The sequence below is a fragment of the Anguilla anguilla genome, chromosome 11, assembly GCF_013347855.1.
Source record: "Anguilla anguilla isolate fAngAng1 chromosome 11, fAngAng1.pri, whole genome shotgun sequence".
In the NCBI taxonomy this organism is placed as follows: domain Eukaryota; kingdom Metazoa; phylum Chordata; class Actinopteri; order Anguilliformes; family Anguillidae; genus Anguilla; species Anguilla anguilla.
The window spans coordinates 15736385-15758248 of NC_049211.1; the positions used below are offsets into that span (position 1 = coordinate 15736385).

The 21864-nt window shown below is 46.7% G+C and overlaps 1 protein-coding gene across 2 annotated transcripts in view; it reads right to left on the reverse strand.

Annotated features, from left to right (window-relative positions):
• Nucleotides 1-3286: 3286 nt before the first annotated feature.
• Nucleotides 3287-21864, reverse strand: part of sema3bl (sema domain, immunoglobulin domain (Ig), short basic domain, secreted, (semaphorin) 3bl) — a 35300-nt gene continuing 16722 nt past the window's right edge. The window contains exons 3-16 of one of the 2 annotated variants that reach the window (XM_035383074.1): nucleotides 21514-21576; nucleotides 17075-17194; nucleotides 13247-13337; nucleotides 11633-11749; nucleotides 11226-11368; nucleotides 9543-9657; nucleotides 9340-9409; nucleotides 9064-9208; nucleotides 7934-8165; nucleotides 7225-7316; nucleotides 6594-6635; nucleotides 6249-6474; nucleotides 4753-4883; nucleotides 3287-4286 (exon numbers count right to left, since the gene is read on the reverse strand). In XM_035383074.1, the coding sequence (XP_035238965.1) occupies nucleotides 3792-4286; nucleotides 4753-4883; nucleotides 6249-6474; nucleotides 6594-6635; nucleotides 7225-7316; nucleotides 7934-8165; nucleotides 9064-9208; nucleotides 9340-9409; nucleotides 9543-9657; nucleotides 11226-11368; nucleotides 11633-11749; nucleotides 13247-13337; nucleotides 17075-17194; nucleotides 21514-21576 (2082 nt within the window). In that variant the 3' untranslated portion in view covers nucleotides 3287-3791. Of the gene's footprint in view, nucleotides 4287-4752; nucleotides 4887-6248; nucleotides 6475-6593; nucleotides 6636-7224; nucleotides 7317-7933; nucleotides 8166-9063; nucleotides 9209-9339; nucleotides 9410-9542; nucleotides 9658-11225; nucleotides 11369-11632; nucleotides 11750-13246; nucleotides 13338-17074; nucleotides 17195-21513; nucleotides 21577-21864 lie in introns of both variants that reach the window. The other variant, XM_035383073.1, reaches the window with a different exon arrangement.

Genomic DNA, 21864 nt, shown 5'->3' on the forward strand with positions numbered 1-21864 from the left:
AAAGTAAATGAGTGCATTCATAGTCTTAATGAAACCAAGATCAAGGGGTCGTTCAGTTGGAAGCATTGTCTCTCTTTTTATAATGCAGCTCTCACAGTGGTGGGCGTGTTTAGGTCAAGCACTACCCTGCGTCTATGCCACGTTCTTATGCAATTTATTAATGCATTGCTTTATTGATACATGTTTCAATACTATATGGGAATTGCTATGTAGAACCAAATGCCTCTCACACCCTCACTGATTTTCTCATGAGTTTCTATTATGGTAGATGTGCTATGGGTATCTCAGGGTGCCAGGGGAAAATTAGGTTTATCCCCTTCATGAACAAGGGGATAAACCAATTTTCCGCTGGAACACTGAGATACCTATAGCTCCTCTAACATAATACACACTTTTTAGTGGATTAGTAAATACCACCATTGACAACAGTCAGACAAGTATGTGTGAAATAACTGTGTTCATCATAGACGTCCAACTGCCCTTATTCTTGGCTTAATTTACCGTGAAACAATATCATTTGATATGTAAAGAAAGTACTGAATGATGCAATAGAAGCATAATCTTACACACAATTGTAATCTACTTTCACCTTCACTGAACAAAGACTTTCGCTTAAAATGAAGTGGACAATGAACACATTAATTGCATGCATATGAAGTATGCAACCACTGAGTTAATGTGTAATTACACAGCTGTTCGGAGCAGGGAATTGGGGTGTGTTATGGGGCAGGGATCAGTTGTTTTGAAGCATAGGGTTCAGTAATGAGGTAGAAATAAGGTTAATGAGATGATGTATGATTATATAAATCTGTGAGCTCAAGCACGTAATATTACGAAATAAAAAGAATATTACGGCAATGCAGTTATACTGTTGTAGTTTCATGGATCACTGCATTTATTCATATACATATCCTTTCCACTTACATTAATAGTGGTACTAAATGCAATAAAGACCTTACTTTGACATCACAAAAGTTTTATAGCAACAGATACAGGAAGATGAGCAGCTTCTCTAACTTGAACTTAGATTTACAATTATGCTACCATCTGCCAGTGAGGATACTGGTTCAGCATTTAATATGCATTTGAAAGTGTGCTTCCAGTTGGTTGGATAAATCCTTTTAACAGTGTATTGCAGAGCTGGTTTTATGGTTATTAGCTTTAGCCTTTATTCCTCATAAAGCCCAAGGCAAGCACTATTACAGACACAGGAAAATTGACACTTCACCTAGCAGAAAAGACATGACTTGCGTTTTATTCGTCAGTTTATTTCAGGAAAGGGATATTGTTTGCCGAGGTTTGAAAAGCTCCATTAGGCAGCTGAGAGCGCAGAGAGACGGGCCGACGCTGACAGGGGCACGGAGAAGGCGCTGGGCGGGCGTGGGAACGCGGGATCGATCCTCTGTGAGGATGAAAGGCGTCTCGCGAGCTCAGAATCCCTGCTCCCGATCAGCAGGCCTCTCTCCGTGTCAGCACCAGCCCTGTTCCGCAGCGCGGGCCAATGCTCTCAGTGCCTTGGCAGGGGTTTTTACACAGTGCTCTCGCTAAGACGCAGTGGGGTTCTGCAGCTTCAAAGGCACGGCACGCATGCCAAAAAAGACTAAAGTTCTGAGCTGCGTTAACAGAAAAAAAATAACCTTTTATATTTTAATTGCTTGTTTTCTTTAAAAAAAAACAACAGCAAAAAGAAAAACACAAACTGACATGGCATGCACAAAAACAGGTCCTTAAATAAAACACAAATACATTACACATTAAATTATACTCATTGCTTCATAAGTGTTGCCTTAACATGTTACACACAGACTCATATCCGCTAACTAACACCCAGATTCTACTCAACAGAAAACAGCAAAAACACAAAAATAATACAAAATAAACACAGACACAGTACACACAGCACATGGTGCAGACTCATAAATGATGTTAGCACACTATCGTTAAAAATTCTGATGACAGTCCTATGGCAGAACCTCACATGCAAGGAAATGAATTCCGTTCAATTCCCTCATGACATTTACAGTTATTTTACAAAGTAAGAAAATCTAACTTACAGACAGGAAGGCTGAGGCTTTTTCAGCCCTTGTCAGAACAGGGTTTACACCACATGCTTTGCATTCAAATATCCTGGCAGCAAATAATGAGTAGTCAAGGCCACGTACAATAGCTTTCTCTGTCTTGGACAGAACTGTGGTCAATTCCATTTAAACAAAATCCAGTTTGTGAATTGAAAAATTCCCAGTGTTCTGTGAGGTTTTTTCAAAAGGAATTATGCTCCTGAACTGACTGGATTGAAATTAAACTGACCAAACTCTAGAAACATTTGCAGATGCAGAATCTGCACGTTAGATGGGTTATCCCCTGCTTGTCCGTTCACACTAGAAGCACTATAAAATGTGTGTGTATTATGAAACACTCTCTCCTCTCATCAGTTAGAGGCCATACTGAATCGCCGTACCATTACACACCGATTGGACCAATGGCAATATTTGCACTGCTTATCTTGTAAGTTGTCAATATAAGTAACTCGGGCCTCCTCTCCACACGTGGAGTGAGGACTGTGTATGGTTTTAATGCAGTATCATTGCACATATGTGGGGGGAAGTATGTCATAGGGCATTTGGAAATTGTCATGACGATCGTATTCTGGAGAACTGGGAGCATTCTTTTTATTTTTAAAGTGGGAGCGGTTTGGTGTGGTGTTTGTTCTGGCACGAGTGGCCATGTTCCCCAAGGCTCCTCTTCCTCCATGTGCTCTATGTCTTTATGGGCAGGAAAGAGTGAGGGAACGAGTGAATGAGAAACTGGACCTGTCCTCTACAACTCTACCCTTCCCCACCGGGAGGGCTTTGTAGTCTGTCACTAAAAGGAATATAGTTAAACAGTAAAGAAAACATCACAGTAATCTGCCATTTAAATAATGAAGTAGTGTTTACGAAGCAAACTGGAACATTCCTCCAACACTAATGACCCCCCTTTTTATTATTTTTCAGGCGTGTTACAGCGGACAAAGGAATTGTGGGAGCTGGAATTCCAATCATTTAAAAAAAAAACAGCATTTTCTATTAATTTGAGGACAAAATCTTGCCGCACAACTCCTGTTAATTAACTCAGTTCCACATTCAGTTCATCTGTGATGCAGTCTCAAGAGCAGCTTGAATCAGTTTCTTTAAGTGAAGCGACCTTCTTTTGTTTGTCTTTTTTATACCCCACAGGATTGGGAGGGTGGGGCGCTGCGGGGGGGTGGAGGGGGGGGGGGGGCGTGGGGGTGGGCTGGTGTGGTGAAAGACTTTGCTGTGTAAGACGCGACGGAGAAAAGGGTACAGGGTGACAAACACAGGCCTATGGGGGGGGGGGGGGGGGCTGTCAACACTGTGAGGCAGCTGTGGGAAACAAGGGGAGCTGGGGTGGGGAGGGAGGGGTCTGCTGGGCTGGGCTTGGCTGGGTGGGTGTGGTTCTGGGTACACGAGGGGCACTGCCACCCAGCCCCTATTTACAGCATCATACAAGTCATGCAGTACGGAGAAGGACAGAGGGCACAGGTCCTGGCAGGCAGGGTCAAAGGAGGCTGCTGGGAGTTGGGTTTGCTGCGGAAGAATGGAACTGCGTCACTTGATGGAGCCAAAGTGAGTGAGTAGCCCTGGAGACTCAGACACAGGGTCAGATACGCACCCAGCTCTGCAGTACTCCCCGACCCCATCCGCTCTCCAGCATCTCACCTCTGCCTTCTTACATTGCGAGCCAGCTCAGTCTTTCTCCACCCCTCCGCCCCCCCCGTCCTCTCCACGCGGTCACTCGCGGGCGCGGGTGTCCCGCGGGGTTCGGTTCCGCTCGCCGGACACCTTGCTCCGGGCCTTGCGCGCGCTCTCCTGGGCCAGCCGGTACTTGTCCATCATGGCTTTGTGCTTGCGGCGGAGCTTGTCGCTGCACCACACCCGCTCGCAGTACTCCTCCACGTGCGGCAGGTTGGACGGCCCGATCAGCTGCATGATGTCCTTGAACCAGGACCGGCTGTGGCTGGGGATGCTGGGGCCCCTGTGGGTGTGGCAGGGGGCCCCTGCCTTGTATCCTCCCCTGTCCTTGCCCGTGAACTCTGACCCCGCCTCCTCGCGGGCCAGCAGCTCGCTCAGCGTCTCCCCCCGCAGGACCTCCAGGGACACGCGCGCGAGCGTCTGGGAGAAGCCGTGCTCCCGCGACCGGCAGACGTACACGCCCTCGTCCTGCCGGAACAGCCTGCGGAACAGGAGGCCCTGCTCCGTGCGCATCACCCGCTCGTCCGTCTTCACCTGAGGGAGGAGGGGAGAGACAAAAAAGACGGTGGAACCTTATTACTCCCAGTTTTCACAAAATTCTCTAACTCCAAATCGCTGAATAGTCCTCCACAAAATACAGTATTTATTCTCAGAGGTGCACCTAAGGAACTAAATTAGTCTTCATTTCAACAGCTGGGATAAAATCGTTTACATGGTGGGAAAATAAATTGCTGCAATAATGCACTATTTACCTAAATGGCCCAAACAAAGTACTATGCAAAAAACTAGAACAAACAAACAGGTCATTCGCCCTCGTTCTCACTTTTATTAACTCTTTCCCTCACTCTCTCTCATTCTCCTTCACTCCATTTCTCAACATATCCATCTCACTTTTTTCCTTGTCAGAAAGAAACATACACACACACACACACACAAAGTTGTCCCCCTCTTCCCCACACACCTTCCCCTCCCTCAATTTTTCACATGGTCCTTTTCTCACCTCCTCCTTGCGGTCATCCCTCTGTACCAGCCAGGTGACGGTGGCCTGGGGGGAGCGTGGGATACACTCCAGGAAGGTGCTGTTGTTCTCTGTGCCGTACACCACCCTGTCCTCGCTCGTGTCCAGCTCCTCTACTGTTCATGCACACACGCACGCACACACACAAACACACACACACACGCACACACATGCACACACACACACACGCACGCACACACACACATACGCATGCACACACGCACACAAAGAATACATTTGTTGCGATTGGTTGGGTTTTTGACTGAATGACTCGCACTGCAATCTGCATCTGCAGCATTTTTCTATTTGAGATGGCGCACATCACACATTGAGATTTCCAGCCAAAAACGGTCTATCAGAAAAACAGCCGGCATTCCAGAAAGGGGTAGGGATGGCTGAGAACAGCGGGGCCCGATTGTTCTGTCTCCATAGCGATGGGTGTTTGTGTTAAAGCCTCAGTGGGAATGCGCGGAGCTCCGCGGTGAGCCTTTGCTCAGGCCGCTACAGCGTTTGTCTTCACCTGCCAGGCGAGGCCCTCCCCCTTGGCTCAGGTGCTGCTGTTGCTGCTCTCCTGTCAGCTCAGCACAACGGGCTGCTCTTCTGAGAGGTGAGGACTCAGCGGAGCATCGCATGACCCTTTCACCATCACTCATCCCCGCCCTCAGACGAGCAAACACACGTCCACTCCTCTTTCCTCACTCCCTTCTTTCTTCCCCCCTCTCTCCTCTCAGCCGACGACAGACTGAGGGAGATCTGTATATGTCCGGTCCTGCCAGACTCTGCTTGTGTTACAGCAGGCTGGTATGCTTTTCTTTCCAGCAGTGTGACCCACTTTTGGCCCTTCTGCATCTGGCATGCCTCATAACTATGCCATGCCTGGGACATGCCTGTCATGTGCATGTCATAGGCATGAGAGATGTAATATATATGTGACATGTCCCTGTTTGGCATGGGGAACTCTGAACATACAGCTGTGTGTGTGTGTGCGCACATGTGTGCGTGTGTGCGTGTGTGCGTGTGTGTGTGTGAGTGTGTGTGTGTGCACACATTGTACGGTACTATCTCTCCCAGGCTTCAGAACAGCACATTTAAAAGTAATTAAGTGAGTGAGTGGGATGTACATGACAGTTCCAGCACAACAAAGATTGTATTTTATCTACTAACAGCTTGCCACAGGCTTCTATTTTGTAAATAACAAAGTCTGGAAATGTAAATCAGTAGACATTTCTACTGTAAACAGTTTATACTTGTAGACAGGAAGGAAGTACATACAGGAAAAACGCAGAAGAAATGCATTTTAAAAAATCTTATATTAGAATCAGATGAGAATTGCAAATACAAAATGTACTGCCAGCAATGTCTCTGTTGGTTCACTTGCCTCTCTCTTGACTCTCAGCCTAAAGTAATCCTGTCTTCTGCTAATGTGTGTACTTTCCCTCCTCTCCATCCCAACCCCTCCGTCTTTCTGTCTCGCTTACCACTGAGGTTCTGGTCAACGCACTGCAGGGCGGGGTTGCCGTGGAGAATGTCCTGGCGACGAAAGCGGCGCTTGCTGTGGGGGGCGTAGCGGGTGCAGGACGTCCCGTCCCAGGCGCAGTAGGGGTCGCGAGCCAGGCAGCATTCGGCGCAGGCCTTGCCGTACGTCTCGCAGCGATGCAGCCTGACCTGGGCCACGCCCAGCGGCGAGCCCACGTACAGCGCTTGCTGGTGGGGCGGAGTCACGTACCACATGTCACTAAAAACCGACGCTATATGATTTGGCATACTGCATTTGTACAGAACAAAGCTGAGCTGAAAAATGTGAAAAAAGTGTTCATGCTCACCCGCTTTACTGATATATCCATAGACGTGATGGGTGTTGGCACCTTGACAAAAAAATATAGATTGTCACAACATGTTTAGATAAGACGTCCACTTACTTTTATCGATAATAAAACTGCTTAGTAATAAAATAAAAGTACTTTACACACCGAAAACCGACCCAGTCAATTATACCTCAAATATTGATGTATGTATCCCTCAGTATCCCCCAGGTCAAATATTGAATGTGAAGCACTTTAAAAATCTACACACGCACATATTCTTCCTTATTACTGAATTAAAAAAAAAAAAAAAAACTTATCACCAATATTCACAATTTAGGATTGTACATTTTTGTCAGTAACATGTTTATTATAACAGAAAATCATCAGCGTTCTGCAGAAATGTTTTCAAATTTCACTGGCATCTAAAGAGATAAGATACATATGGTATTTGACCCAAGTCTGCCATTACTTAGTGTGTTCATGTCCATGGTCATTGTGGATAAAACAACAGCTATAACAGCAGTTAGGCAATCAGTCATGTGGAGATGGCGAGGAGAGACGCCTCCAGTCGTGAGTGACGCCTGAGGAGAGTGAAGGCGGAGGTGAACCGAGGAGGTGCGAAGGGGGAGGAGGTGAGACTGTACAGCACCTTGAAAATCTGCAGCTCCTCCAGGGTGACCTCCTCCGTGTCCAGGGAGTTCCCGCTGCGCAAGGCGATGACCTTCAGCACCGTGCCGACGTCTGCGGCAGGCACAGGGGTCAGAGGTCAGCGTGAGTCTGAGCAGCCTGCGTGAGCCCTAAGCGTGAGACCACACTCGCTGTACAGAGCATGTGGGGCATCAGCGTACTATTCTACTGAACCCTTCAGAACACTGACTATATGAGGACAGAATAAAATACTCAAGACTGGTTAGGCCTTATCTTACAAATCCGTATGAATAACGTGCCAAGTATGGAAAGTCCACACCTGGAAGGCCAAATCGTTAATCCTGAATCAATCATCTAGAGATTAAAACAATAAAACGCTAACTAATATTCACTCTCTTCACTTACAGCACATGCTATTAACACTGGACAGCACACTGAAGATTAAATGTGACACAAATCCTTCTTGTGATTTTTACTTTTGCTCCTTTAACTTCACTATTAAGAACTTTTTAATGAACATTGGGGAATAAGGAATGCACACATAACATCTAATTGGCCCAAGGCTAAATTATGTAGAGTTAGCAAATATAGAACAGTACGATGAGACAGGACAAATGCACAGAACAGAAGAGCCAGGAATCTAGTTTGACTGCATGCAGACAGATGTGTGCTGTAGGTGAGAGACGGAGAGGAAGTCAGGCGGCTCTCACCGGTGCCGATGAACATGACGTCATACTGGCCGTCCTCGGCCTGCACGCGGTCCACCACGATCTGCCGCAGCCGGTAGTGCACGTTGGTCTTGACCAGCACGGGCTGGCGCATCGCAGGGTACACCTGGCGCCACATGAGGGGGTGGCTGCGGGCGAACTGCAGCACCGAGTCCGGGAAGTCCTTGGTGCTGGCAAACTGCCGGCCGGGCTGGTTGATGATCTTACTGGGACACTGCAGCGGGGAGGGAGGAGAGGGAGGAGAGGGGCGCTGATGGACGAACCGCACGCTGTGCTAGAACGCGTGTGAACGCGCAGAAAGGGAACAGATTTGAAGCAGAGCCCCCTTCGACCTACTTTCCCTTTTTTCCCAAATACAGTATGTGCTAGAGCAGTGGTGACAGTGCTGGGGAACTGTAAATAATGTGGAAACAGACAGAGTTTGGGTTCGCAGCTGCAGTGGGAATGCATCTGGTTGAAGTTAACATGGGAGTGTTTAAATAGCCGTCATTAGGCTTAGCATGACAGCGGCTCGGTGGAGTATATGCTGATGCGTGTTGCCGATTTCAGCGTGAGCAGCTGCAGCCAGGGAAAGGCTCCAAGTAACGGCAGCCAGGAGTGGCGTAGCGCTGGGCCCGGTCCCCACTCTGTAGCGGTTTAGAGAGGCGGGGTCATGTTGCCTCTCGCAGTGCAGAGCAGTGAAGTCAGCCATCAATCAGGGAGCAGACGAGAGCGGGCGGGACTCGTGTCAGACCGGGGTGGAAATTCCCAGTGTTGGCGAGTAGGGAGAGTGGGAGGCCGCCAGCGTAACGCACAGAGTGCTCCCGCGGCTAGTCCCCTCATAATGAGACAGTGTGCGATTTCAAAAGCCCCTCTCCCAGCCAAACAACCTCCCCAGACACAAGCCTCTCCTTGCAAATAGAGAGGAGGCAGGGGTTAATTTGGTTGAACTGGGGCACTCCCCGCAACCACAGTCTTCAGGAACGACCTGCAGAATCGCCAGCTCACAACACACATTCTTCCTTCAGTTAGCTCCAAATCCCCTCTCTTACTCTAACCCCAGAGGGCTCATGCTCTATAAAGCCTGACTCAAAAATAAACAGATGGTGAGCACTGCATTTGCTCGTACTTACCACCCCAGGTCTCGGGTAGGGGACCCGGCCCTCGTAGGCACCCCACTGGTAGTCGGGCCCCTCCTTGTGAGCAAAGGGCCCGTTGAAGGCCTCGCGGATGTCTGCCATGCGATACACACACACCGCGAACCCCTGGAACACGTTGCTGAGGGAGGAGGGTTTCAAACTTCAGCAGGAGCTCTGCTTCCAGTACAATATACAGGACCATCACAATACAGATACACTACAGTACAGCAGTACAGCCTTATTAATAATATAAAGAACGGCCCATCTTACCTGATAGTGCTGAAAATGGCATACACGTCTGGGTTCTTCTCATCCTTGGTCCTCAATAGGAACACATCCTCTGCATAACATTTAGAAAGGGGACAAAGGAGAAATTACATGTTTGTGTGTGTTTATGTGTGCATGTGTGCGTGTGTTTGTGTGTGTGTGCGTGTATGTGTGTGTGTGAATTGCGCACGCGCACATTGACTCACCCAGCTCATCGAAGTGTGTGTCGATGCCATGGGGTCCTGGTACAGAACACACCAGCCTAGTCTTGATGAAGGTGCTCCACTTGTTCACCAGCACCCGCTGCCCACCCGCATCATTCTGCTCAGGAAACAGACAGATCCAAGCAATTCAACATTCACCTCTCCTGCCACTCATTTAATTCTTCATTTGCAATGGGATCCAGGGGGAAAAAGAGGGAAAAATCTAAAAACCTTCTCCTAGCCAATCAGCTGAAGACACCCCGTTGTCAGAATGAGAAATCTGGATAGTGGAATATGTGTGCCTCTACCAGAAACATTCATTTTGTACCTAATCAATATTATTACATACATTTAGACTGTAATCATATACAGCAAAGTACATGGGGAAATAACAATAATGATAATAATAATAATATAATAATAATAATAATCCACCTACATGTTGTGTACTATGGCTGAAAAGGCAGCTATAGAATGTGACTGCAAGGTCAAGACATCCCTCCCTGAAGGTAATATCCCATGCAGAGATTCATTAAAAGATGGGTGATTTGGGATGACTGAGTTCTTGGCTGAGTAAGGTCTTCTTGGCAGTTGAGAAAGGACAATAAAAGGCTGTATTTACTGTCTTTGAGGGAGAAAAAGTATCTCTTTAAAGGACACCTGCTGTAAGGCCAGCCTTTCTCAACAGGCTGGAGGTCCCTGTGGCCATGTGCATGTTACAGTGACCTCTGGGTCCTCAGACACCCATTCTTCCAATTACACAGCTCTGGGAATACCAGCACGAAACACTGCGTGAATGTGTGTGTGCGTGTGCATGAGTGTGTGTGTGTGTGTGTGTGTGTGTGTGTATGTGTGCGTGTCTGCACATTCAGTCTGAGAGAATGTGTGTGTTAAGGGAGGCCGCAGTGTGCAAGGCCATAACAGAATAAACGCGACAGCTGTGCTTGTTGGAATAAAGACACTGATTGTTCCTGAAAGGCTGTTTCACACAGACGCCCTTTCTCTCTCTCACTCTTTCCCCCCACTGATTTCATCCCCTGTTAGCCAGGCTAAATGGTTAAACTCCATGTAAGCAGACATGAAGAAGTATTTTTCCTAATCAAAATATTTCCAGCAGTAGGCTCCCACAGAAAATAACAAATGGCAGTGATGTAGCTCAGTGATTCACTCCATCTGAAGAAACAGTAACGGAATACATGTTCTAATGCGTTGGTGGTAGAGGGGCCATAAGGAAACTGTGAAGCGTAAACAAATTGGAATGACAAGGTGCAGTCAACAAGAAGCAACAACATGTCAAGTGTTTACCTGGTGGCTGTCCAGGTATTTGAACACAGAACATGGAGGAGGTTGATAAATTGAAGGCTATAAATACAATTAAAGCCCTGGCTGGTAAGTGAAGTCATGCCTTTGAGAAATGATCTTTACATTGGGCCAAATAATGGCAGCTCGCCAACAGTGAGAAGTGTTGAGAGAAATAGTGTGATACTTTGATAATGATACTATGATTAACAGCAAGGAGGGTTCACAAGGATTCGTGAAGAATGAGGAAAACTACAAGAAAAATCATGAATAAAACAAATGAAGAATCCAGAAGACCAAACATTCCAGGGAAGACTCGTGAGGCTGCGAGAGTGATGAGTGAGGAGGAGGAGAAGCGACAAAGAGCATCCTTGGACACTCACTTACCGCACACACACGGCCTACTCTGCTGTGAATGGCCCCCTTGCCGTCCCCTGCTTCCATGGCCTTCTCCGTGAAGAAGAAGTACACTTTGTCATTGTCATGGTCATCATTGTCAGGGATGAGGTGGGCTGCCACAAACTTAGGGTCTGACAGTGGGAGCACAGGCAGGGACACACAAAATAACAGACCAGTTACATAAGCTCAGGCCTACGAGATACTCACACATAGCAAAAGTATGTTGCTTTAATTAGTGTGTGTGTGTGTGGTGTCTGAGTGTCTGTGTGTGTGCGTGGTGTCTGAGTCTGTCTGTGTGCGTGCGTGTCTGACTGTGTGTGCATGCGTGCATGTGTGCATGTGTGTATAGTGGGACAGTGCAGGGGTGGGCGTGGCTTGTTGGGGCGGGGCAGTACCATGAAGCAGGCGCTGATCAGTTTCAGTCCTCATGGTGGAGCGGCTGCCCAGGCTGCGGAAGACCACAGCATCACGGCCCAGGAAGTCAGCCGTGAGACCGGTGTAGAGCTCTCCACCTGAGCAAGGAGAGAGAGAGAGAGGGGGGAGAGGGGGGCGGGGAGAGAGAGAGAAAGAGAGAGAGGGGGGGGAGAGAGCAAGAGAGAGAGAGAATTAGAAAAGAGAGAAAGAATGGATAGGAAAAGCTAGCAGGATAAATCTACTGTAATTGTCACAGTTACTTATTGAAATCCCAGAGACTTCCCAAAGGCAAAGCGATCAGCCGTGTGACTGACGGCCCTGTAAGCTGAACAGGTGCGGGGGGGAGGGCACGAGTTTCCAGCTGCGCGTCGTCTGCGAGCCTTCGGCTGAAACTCCCAAGATTACGGTCACGGGATCAGCAGCCCGTGAGAGAATAGAGAGCTCAGCACCGCAGAAGGATCCTATTATACCTACAACAAGCGGGAATAGATAGTCTGAGGAACGGTTCCAAACGGGGCAGACTGCTCTGTGGGGATAAGGGGAATGTGTGGGAGGGCTTCCAATGGATCCATCAGGTACCGCAGGACGTTATTAATCTGGACACTGCATCTCCAGCTCTCTCCTCAAAACAAAATCACGTTTATTAGACCCCTCCCAGGACAATATCAATCTTGTGATAATTCGATTGCAGTGGAAACAGCGAGCGAGGACAGGGAATTTGGGTCATAAACCTGTGGCTCCCACGTGATGAGGCGCTCGCTTTACAATGGGACGATACGCATACTAAAATCGGTCTTTACCCTCTTAATCCCCCTTTCTCTCCCTTCCCTGCTTCCTGCCTCTCCTTTTCATTAGACGGTAAACAACATCCTTTTGCAACATCCCAGTGAGTGCTGTTTCCATCTGTCAGTGTGACAGGCTTCACGCTTACCTCCTGACTGGGTGAGAATCTGACAGATCGCTTCTCTGGTTAGAAGTGTGAAGCTGTTAGTATGTGAATGTGAGACGTGAGATGGAGGAAGTTTGTGCGCTGAGTGAGAACGAGTGTGTGTGTGTGAGTGTGTATGCGTGTGCGCGCGTGTGTGTGTGGCTATGCGCAGATTGCTGGGATTTTGGCTGTTCCACTGTGTCTGTCTGCCAGCAACAGTGTATTGTTGGAGCGGGGATCTGGATGGCCTCTGTACAGCTCAGCTGCAGCAGAGAGCAGCGAGGGTGGGGAATAGGGATAGTGATGTAGACCTCTCCACAGGCCCCAGGGGAATGAACAACAGAGAACGACAATCCACTCAGCTCCAGCGTGCTTTATTATGGTCACTGTGACAGAAAGAGCTCACTACACACTCAGCCTATCACAGGACAGCTCCCCTGCGTCCCCCCCAAACGAGCCTGCCAGTGCAATGAATCAAAGCTCCAACAACTGCAACGTCTGAAGACAATAAAACAGCTACACCCTTGAAATAAACAATGGTCTATTAAGTAACAGAAAAGTATGCCAATTTTAACACACATTTACGAGCATGTTTTGAGAAAACAGAGAAGATTACACATTATGGTGTAAATGTGAAGTCAGCAAACTTTGGGTGAATAGGACATACCAATGAAGGTGCTGGCAAAGGGTTGGCTGGGGTCATGAGGGCATTTGCCCCGGCCATTCTCCACGTTGGTTGGGTCCATTGAGAATACGTGCTATTTCAGGGAAAAAGGCATAAATATAAATGTTTAAACATATTTTAATGGGCATGCTAAATTATATTTTTATTCATATAAAATATGTCACATGACAATGTTCCTAAACCACGCAGTATAAAAATACATGCTGGCTTTATAGCTCTGGGACACAAGGAATAACTCCAATAAAAGGTTCCCGGAGATCTACTAACCTTTAGGTTTTCACTCCAGCCCTTACAAAGTACATCCCATTCAACAGCTAGAGATCTCATTGAGCTGCTAATTAGTCAAATCAGATGTGCTAAATTAGGGTTTAAAATGAAAACCTATAGGATGGTAGATCTCCAGGAACAGGGCTGGGAAACCGTACTCTAGGGGGTTTATTTCTAGTGGAAGTGCACTTGTGTGTTTGAGCTGCATGATGTCTAATAGCACAGCATGCAGCTCAAACACACAAATGAACGCATTCTTTGAGAACTATGGCTGTTATTGGTCTCAGTTCCTCTTTATTACAATGGTGCATTGTGGGTTTGCATGAATTACAATATAAATGAGAGACAGAAGAAATGAAAAATAGAGAGATTAAAAACACATTTAATTGCTTCCGCTCTTGTCAGTAAAGACTGACTTCCTGAGATCTTTCTGATATTCCCAGTAAAATATGTCCCCCCTCTCTCTACCCCTGAAAAGTACGCACACACACACACACACACACACACACACACACACACATAAATCCACACAAAGCCTGAGAACTGAATGCACAAGGTAGTATGACGTTTCCCAGAAAACCTTCCTAATGGCTGGCATATGCGGTTAGTCAGACAGAGTGAGATGGGACTTTTTGTGTTGGACTCATTACAGGAACTCTTTTTTTTGCATCCTGCCTCATTACAGGAACTCTCCATTGTGCTGAGGTCCCTCCTTCAAGACATATGCCACTTATTACACAGCACAGAACCAAAGGGTGTCGTTAAGGGACAACAAAAAAGCCCCAAGGTGTCTGAGATAGGGGTCCACGATTATAGTTCGGCAGGGCTTGCCGTGCACCCCTTCAGCCAGTTAAAGCGGCAAAGAACAGCAGGCTTTGGCACGCAAGATGACCCTTCTCCTCAACGCTCCGTGTTAAATACACCAGATGTGCCGATTCTGCCATCTGGTCTTTTTAAGGGTCCCAGCAGCAGACACAGCTCCCATGTTAGAATAACAGAGGAAATATTAGCGGATAAAATCACCTGGCACCCTTAGAATGCTTTTTCAATATTCAGCATAGTCCTGACATCCAAATCCACTTCCACCTTGAACAGGGAGTCATTTCCCTTCTTCTGAGAGACCTGCACCCCTCTCTCTTTCTCTCTCCCTCTCTTTCCTCTACTAAGTCTCAAGTATTTTATTTCACAACTTAACAAGTTTAAATGACTTTTCCCCTCTTCAGTGCTCATTTCCTTAACACATCTCTCTCTTTTTCTATGAATTTCTTTACTTTCTCCCTCTCTTTTTCTCCGCATTTCCTTATTTTGTCCCTCTCCCTGTGCTTCTAAACTTACAACAAAAAAAAAACATTTCCTGCATTTGCTCTCTGGCAGCAGTGCAGAGGAAGCTTGAACAAGCCTGCTGTTGATTAAAATGTAGGACGTTGTGATCAGGCAATTCAACAGCTGTCCCTGGGTCTCTGAAAGGGACTGAGGGCCCAGATCCTGCACTGGCCACAATATGTTTCTCTTTCCATCCCTGCAGCTGATCCGGTGAGATGATAGTGGAGGGGGACACTTCCTCCCACCTCCCTCCTGTCTCTCTCGGGCCTCCACACAGAGGTACAAAAGAGGATGAACGTGAACCACAACTGGAAAGATGTTGGACTCTGATCATGGCCCCAAGGCCTCCGCCTCCCCTTAGTCGAACGTCATAACAACAAAAAGCATTTTGTGGTTTTGGAGCTCCGGTGTTTTCCTTTCCTCTGGTCTTGTTTATTTTCCTTCCCTCACAATACCCCCTGCCCTCCTCCCCCACCACCCCAGCCAAACTTGAAGAAGTTGGTCAAAGCTAGACCTCCAGGTTCTCCCTTCCAATACTGCTGCATGACAGCCCATACCATCTATCTGTGGGTACACATATATGGGACCTCATCATTTATTTAGTCAGTCACTAAACCTATTTAGTTAGTCATTTATTTGCTGTTCTTCACCACCAACACCCGTAACTGACATATGAGGTCATGACCTTCGGGCTGTGCTGTGGGTGGGATGCCCCCTGACCCCATGCCCTCTTACCCCTGGTTTTGTTCAAGGTGGCCAGCACTAACAAACCCTCTGAAATGGGATGGTAGCCTCTTTTCTTTAGTCAAAGCTCAGCGGGTGAGAACACTGTTTAGGGGAGTGGCTAGGCCCGTGTCAGGGTCTGTACTACTGCTGGTGATCTTAATAACTCTCACAACCCCACAGGCAGAATCACATCAGGGCAGAGGTAATTCCACACCTCTCCTTACCACTACTTATGCCAGATAACTATTGTCTTTCATTGGCATAATATAAGTATAGTGACATTATTAAATATTGTACTGTGACGTTTATTAAATATTGTATTGCACAGTGCTGTAATGTGTTTCTTTGTGAGAGTGTATGCTATGTAGACATGGCCATTACACCAGTGCTAGTGATTAATGCACAGAGCAAGCAGACATGGCAGGGTAGGCCACTGATACCCTGCCCCTCCTCCATATCAGCCCCATAACCTCACCACCCCTAGTTTCTCCAGCTCCCAACCACAAACTGATTTTAGAACAATCTGAGGGCCCCATGACTGCAGACTGTGACCCCCTCCCTCACCCCAACGCAACAGGAGTGCAGAATCTATCCAAAACCCAGACTGGACTATGATATAGTCACTGTTCTGCTTTAAATGGCCCCATTCACTTCACAGAGGGACTGGCAATAAAATAAAATACAGGCAAGCCTCACACATGTTGCCTCATTCACACATGAATGAGGCAACATGCAGCCAAGCTCCTCCCCCTCTGTGTCAGGTCTGGCCAATCCCGTCGGCCCAGTCACAGCGGCACGGGTGGCAGACCAGTGGGCAGCCCCAGCTCTTTCAACATGTTAAAACTCCAAACCACAGCGCACGTCAGTCCTCGTGCGTGGTGACATGGCGGAGGTTCACGGACTGGGCAAGCACAGTACGAACACTGTATCGGTTGCACACGTTGAGAAGATTAATGCAACATGAGCGTTAGCGGCCATGTTATTTTCAACAAAAGTCAAATGTTCTAAAGGCAGCAAGCCGCCCGATTTTGGACTGGGAAAAGCTTTACGTGGTTAAAAAAAATAAAAGCCATATGAGGAAGGTAAATGGAAGCAGCAGCGGGCAGCATTTGTTTACTGTGAAGATATGACTGGCTCTGAAACGACCGAGGCCTGCTGTAGGCCAAAAAAGCATCAGTGATTTACAGCGGTGGTTCTCAAACTCGGTCCTGGGGGCCCCCTCCGTACGCTGGTTTTCATTCCAGCCACAATTGCAATCCCAGAATTTTAACAGGCTGTTAATTTTTTCTAAATTAGGTTCTTTTCATCTTCAGGGGGATCATATACCCTCTTAAGCCACATTATGTCAGAAATAGCTCCGCATGCCATGGACCGAGGTAGAGAGCCTGTGATTAACAGTCATCCCCATTCTCAGCCACTACGGGCTGCTGCTCTCAGTCAGGGTGAAATGAAAGGCAGTGGGTTAGCCGATGCTCCATGGCCCCAGCCTCTTACCTCCCCTCGGTGGCCCACGTTGATGAAGGCACACATGGGCTGGAAAGCGCCAGTGCCGCAGGCCAGCAGGTGGGTACGGTTGTAGGGCTGCAGCAGGCGCACAAAGTTGGCACACTCGCTCTGAAAGACATACAGACACAGGCCGGATAAACATTCATCGACACGGAGCACAGAAGAAACTACCATAGGTTTATGATAATTTAACTCCAGTCCAAATAAAAATGATTTCCTCTTACAGGCCATTGATTCCACGTTAACAAAGAGGGCCAAGAAAAAAGTGCTTAAAGGATTGATAAAATAAACTACTGAAAAAGCCCCTTTCTTTCCAAAAACATTTTCCCAGACCAAGAGAACAGATGATGATGAAAGAGGTAGGGTGAGAGAGGGTAAGAGACAGAGCCCCTGAGAGAGAGAGAGAGAGAGAGAGAGAGAAAGAGAGAGAGAGAGAGAGAAAGAGAGAGAAAGAGAGAGAGAGAGAGACAGAAATGCCATGAGCAACCAAGTTAAAAAGTCATACAGGAAGACTGGAGTAAGGCTTCCTGTTCTAAAACAACCACAATAGAAATGGCGAGATCAGGCTGGGCAAACGGAAATTAGCCCTGAGTGTCATTCTAGAAGGTGACGGGGTCAAAGTCATTCACTGGGGAGCGGGAGACAAGGGGTCAGGCGTTTAAGAGACTGCAGTAACTGAGGGCACAGCGATTGCTTCCTGGAAAACTACAGAGTGAGAGACAGAGACATCACTAGGAGCCCCAGCCTCAGAACACCTCCCAACACTGCTGAACAGGTGGCAGTGGGCATTAATGAACACTAATCTGTCCCTGACCCCATGAGTGTCTGAGAGCAAGGGACAAAACTGAATTGACTTCGATATGACATCACAAGTCTGTTTGTTCATTGAATTACATACTTCATGCCATCTGTCTGTCTGTTATCTTTCAGTAAGCTCAGTTTCATTTAATTCCTCGTCTACTGTTAGCTTTTTACACATAATTATGATATAGCAAGATAATAACTACAGTGTCAATCATATGCAAAATTAGTGATAGATAAGATCTATAAAAGCAAATAAAATGCATATGTTATAGTTTGTAGTTGACAGGCCCTGAGTTTAGAAATAACAAAATGTTTTAAATGATTATGCTTTGAGCTGGAGCTATTCTGCAAATCACATCCACTGTAAACAGGCAAATACCATCACCTTTTTTAGCACTAACAGGAAATCAAAAACTGACAAGGGAAAAAAACAAATTTCAGAGTGTTACAGACATTTGGAAACTTGCATAGAATGAGTGAATTGGTAAAATAAGTCTGTAGGCACCACAGCTGTATCTGAAGAGAGCCCTCCAAAGGAAACAAGATTAGACCACCTGCGGCAGAGAGCCAAGACTCCCGGTGAAAAGGAGAACCCAAGCCTGCCTGCCCCCCACCGAAGCCTGCCCGCCCCGCCCCCCCCCCCCAGCTGCTGGCCACCGTGCGAGCATCTGCACTCTGCACAGGACGAACACACCGCTCTGCTGGGTGCCTTCGGTAAATGAAGCGGAACAGGGATGGAGAACAGCTGTGTGTTAAATGGTCATTTGTCCCATATAGCCTAACCTCCACCATGCTTTTACTCACTACATACTTCCCTTCACATGCCCGTATGTTTCACTGAAGAATTTCAAGTGCACATGAACACTTTAGACCTGGCGTACAGCAATAGTGACCCCGTCCTTGAACCTACAACCCAGTGCAATCTACAGCTCATTACGGCACTCCTGTTGGCACAATAGCCCGTGACTAAACTTGTTGACTCACAAGGCTACTTGTCTGTTAAATCTTAGAATCAACATGATTCCACACCTCCTCCCAACCAACCCAGAATCAGAGTTTCACTCAGGAGAGAGACCTAAAACACCACCGAGGTTAATGAATCCTAGGGAGTGAGGTCATGACCTGGGAGGATAGCCATTGTAAAGCAAACATACTGGGGGTCGACTCGGAGCCACACAGAAGAGCAAGCATCCCATCCCATGCGGAAAAAAGCATTCTTCAGCACACATGAAGTATAATTACATAAATTTAATTATGTTTCAAGTATGTTAATACTAAATATAAAACAGACTTACAGTACTTCAGCATATTAACATCCTACATGAGAGTTAACAAAAGCCCCTCTCTTTATGAGATCAGGACATGGTCCAGACTTTGGTCACAGAATCTTGCACAGGCAAGAGGCAGTGCATAGCAGTCGCTACTCTTGTCCAAGAGAGACTAAGGGTAAAGTATTTACAGCTGAACCGAACACATGTCCTTGTCATAACAAACAAATTAAACATCACTTTGGGTCCAGCTTGCAACAGGCAATTAAAAAGGATTAAGTCATTGAAATGGCACTTTCTTTTTTAATGGTTTCCATTTGCAATTCTGTCAGAGCAGAAGCAATGGTAACTCCATTCACAGTGACCTTAAAGCATGGAGGCAAACAGGAAAAAAGTCAGATCACCCTTTGATCTCCCTGTGATTGGCAGTACTCAATCGTCAGCCTGCCAGCCTGCATCCGATTGGTATCCAGCTACACAAGAGGGCATTGCTCGGTCCAGGAGCAGTGAAAAAGGTCTCGTTTTGCTTCACTTCACCCAAGCAATGTCCACCCGGAAAGGGGAAACACTCGGCGTTCTCACTTTTGTTCTCATTGAAATGAAGCTGAGGATTTCGGGGGAATGGCCGGCCAAACAAACTTGCGCCAGCGTGACCAATGACCGTCTTTCCGGGGCGGGGTTTTGCCACGCATTGGGGTGAAGCACCGACCACCCTTTGTGTGCAAGGTTAAGAAAAGACAATGAATGTCCCCAATCATGGCTAATTCACAATTTAGGAGAGGACAATCAAGGACTAGACTATGCAACGAAGCAACACTCCCTGCAAGGGAATAAAGCCCAGAGCTTTTACTCAATGAAAGACACCAAAAGCAAGTCATCAAGTAACAGCAAGGACTGTGGTAGTGAAGCTGACACATTCCTTGATACCATTTTAAACCCATAACCATGAAACTACAGCTGCACTGCTTCACCTTATGGTGCTCGACTATAGCCATTAGCACATTCATGCTCTTCAATAAGGCTATTGCATTTCAAAAGATAAACACACTCCAAGAACACAGAATGAAAGCATGCCAGCTAAAGGTGTAGGCCCAATTCTTTCCTTAAAAAAACAGCCCCCACCCCAAGGCCCCTCAAAGCTCCATCCATCTGTTTGTAACATTAGGGCTGAATTTCTGAGTATATGTCTGACTCATTTAACTGGTGAAGCATAGAGATGAACCTGCTGGACTGTGTCTTGGGGTGTGAGTCTTGGAGCAGGGGGGGGTAAAGGGCACGCTAGCCTGTATCGTGGGGTATCAGCCCTAGGGGCAGCTAACCTGAGCAGATAGCAGGCACAGAGGCACACAGCAGGCCAGTTTCCCTGTGCACAGGTTAGATTGAGTTACAACATGCAGAATTTAAGACTTGTGTGATGCCACATAATGGCTTTTCTGCACTCCCTGTGGAAGAGGACTCGTATAACTATCTCTGTTTATGATATTTCTTTCAGCGACAGCCATGGAAACACGTAATAACTGCCGATATTAAATGTCTCGCCTCACCTGCCACTTCAAACACACTAATTGCCTTCTGCTCGTACCATGGTCTGACACAGGGGTTTTAAAACTCAACTCCCATCCAGTGAGACGGATGAACTCCTTTATATTACGAGAAAAATGTAAACGATAACAGATGGCCAGAAGGTTTTACTTTCCATTGTTAATGGAAGCTTGGGGACTGAAAATTAAAATGGAGCTCAAAAGTGTCCTTATTTACGATGACAAAGAGGGGATATCTGTCTTTGGCCTCCAGCATCTCCTCATTAAATGAGCCCTTACAAGTTTTAATGGTGTCTGAACTCAATTTTTCACGGATCAAAATGTTACAGGGATCTTAATTGTGCTTAATGGATCAAAGGAAATACTTTATTAGGATTCCTGCAGATCTTCATTAAAATGGCAGCTGATCTGCAGTCCTAAAGAAGAAAAGCACTGATTGTTAAAGATGCGATTCAGTAAAGGGTGAAAGATGAAGGACCACATTTAATGGAGAATATCTGATGCTCCAATTTCATTCCATTCGGGAAATCCAGAATAATAGCTCCATCTCATGTAGAACAGCATAGGTCATTCCATGCGTGAAATTGCTTCACTCCCATTAAGATATTCTAAAGCACCAGTTAATTCCCATCAGCAGTATCTTGAACATCAGTTCAGTTCATCTGAGTGACTCTGGAACAGAGAACCCTGTCCACAGTATAAGTACACTGGAACACTGAGCTAAGCACAGATTGAAACTTAAACGGAAGGTTTTGAATTGTCTAGAGACTCAAGCTAAAAGCACACACTGTGGAAGAACCTGTGCATCACTCACCTGGGGATCCTTGCCCTTGAGCACACACTCCTCCCTATTCCCAGGCAATGGAGGCCAATAGATCTGCAAAGAGAGGGGGAAAGAGATGGGTAGGGGGAAAGACGTGAACATTTGGGTATAATTTTGGAGCAACTGGAAATGTTTAGTAAAAGACATACATTTCCAATTTAATTTAATAAGTTAATTTAAATTCTTTCAGTATCAAAAACTGCATGTATTGAAGGAAGGGGTAGGGTGCTTCCCCAGGCCAAGGATAATAAACGTAGTGACAATGTCAATCATTTTACATTGGGAAAGACGCACAGACTATTGTGATGCCACTCCTTTGATGTTTTACGCTTGGGGATGTGT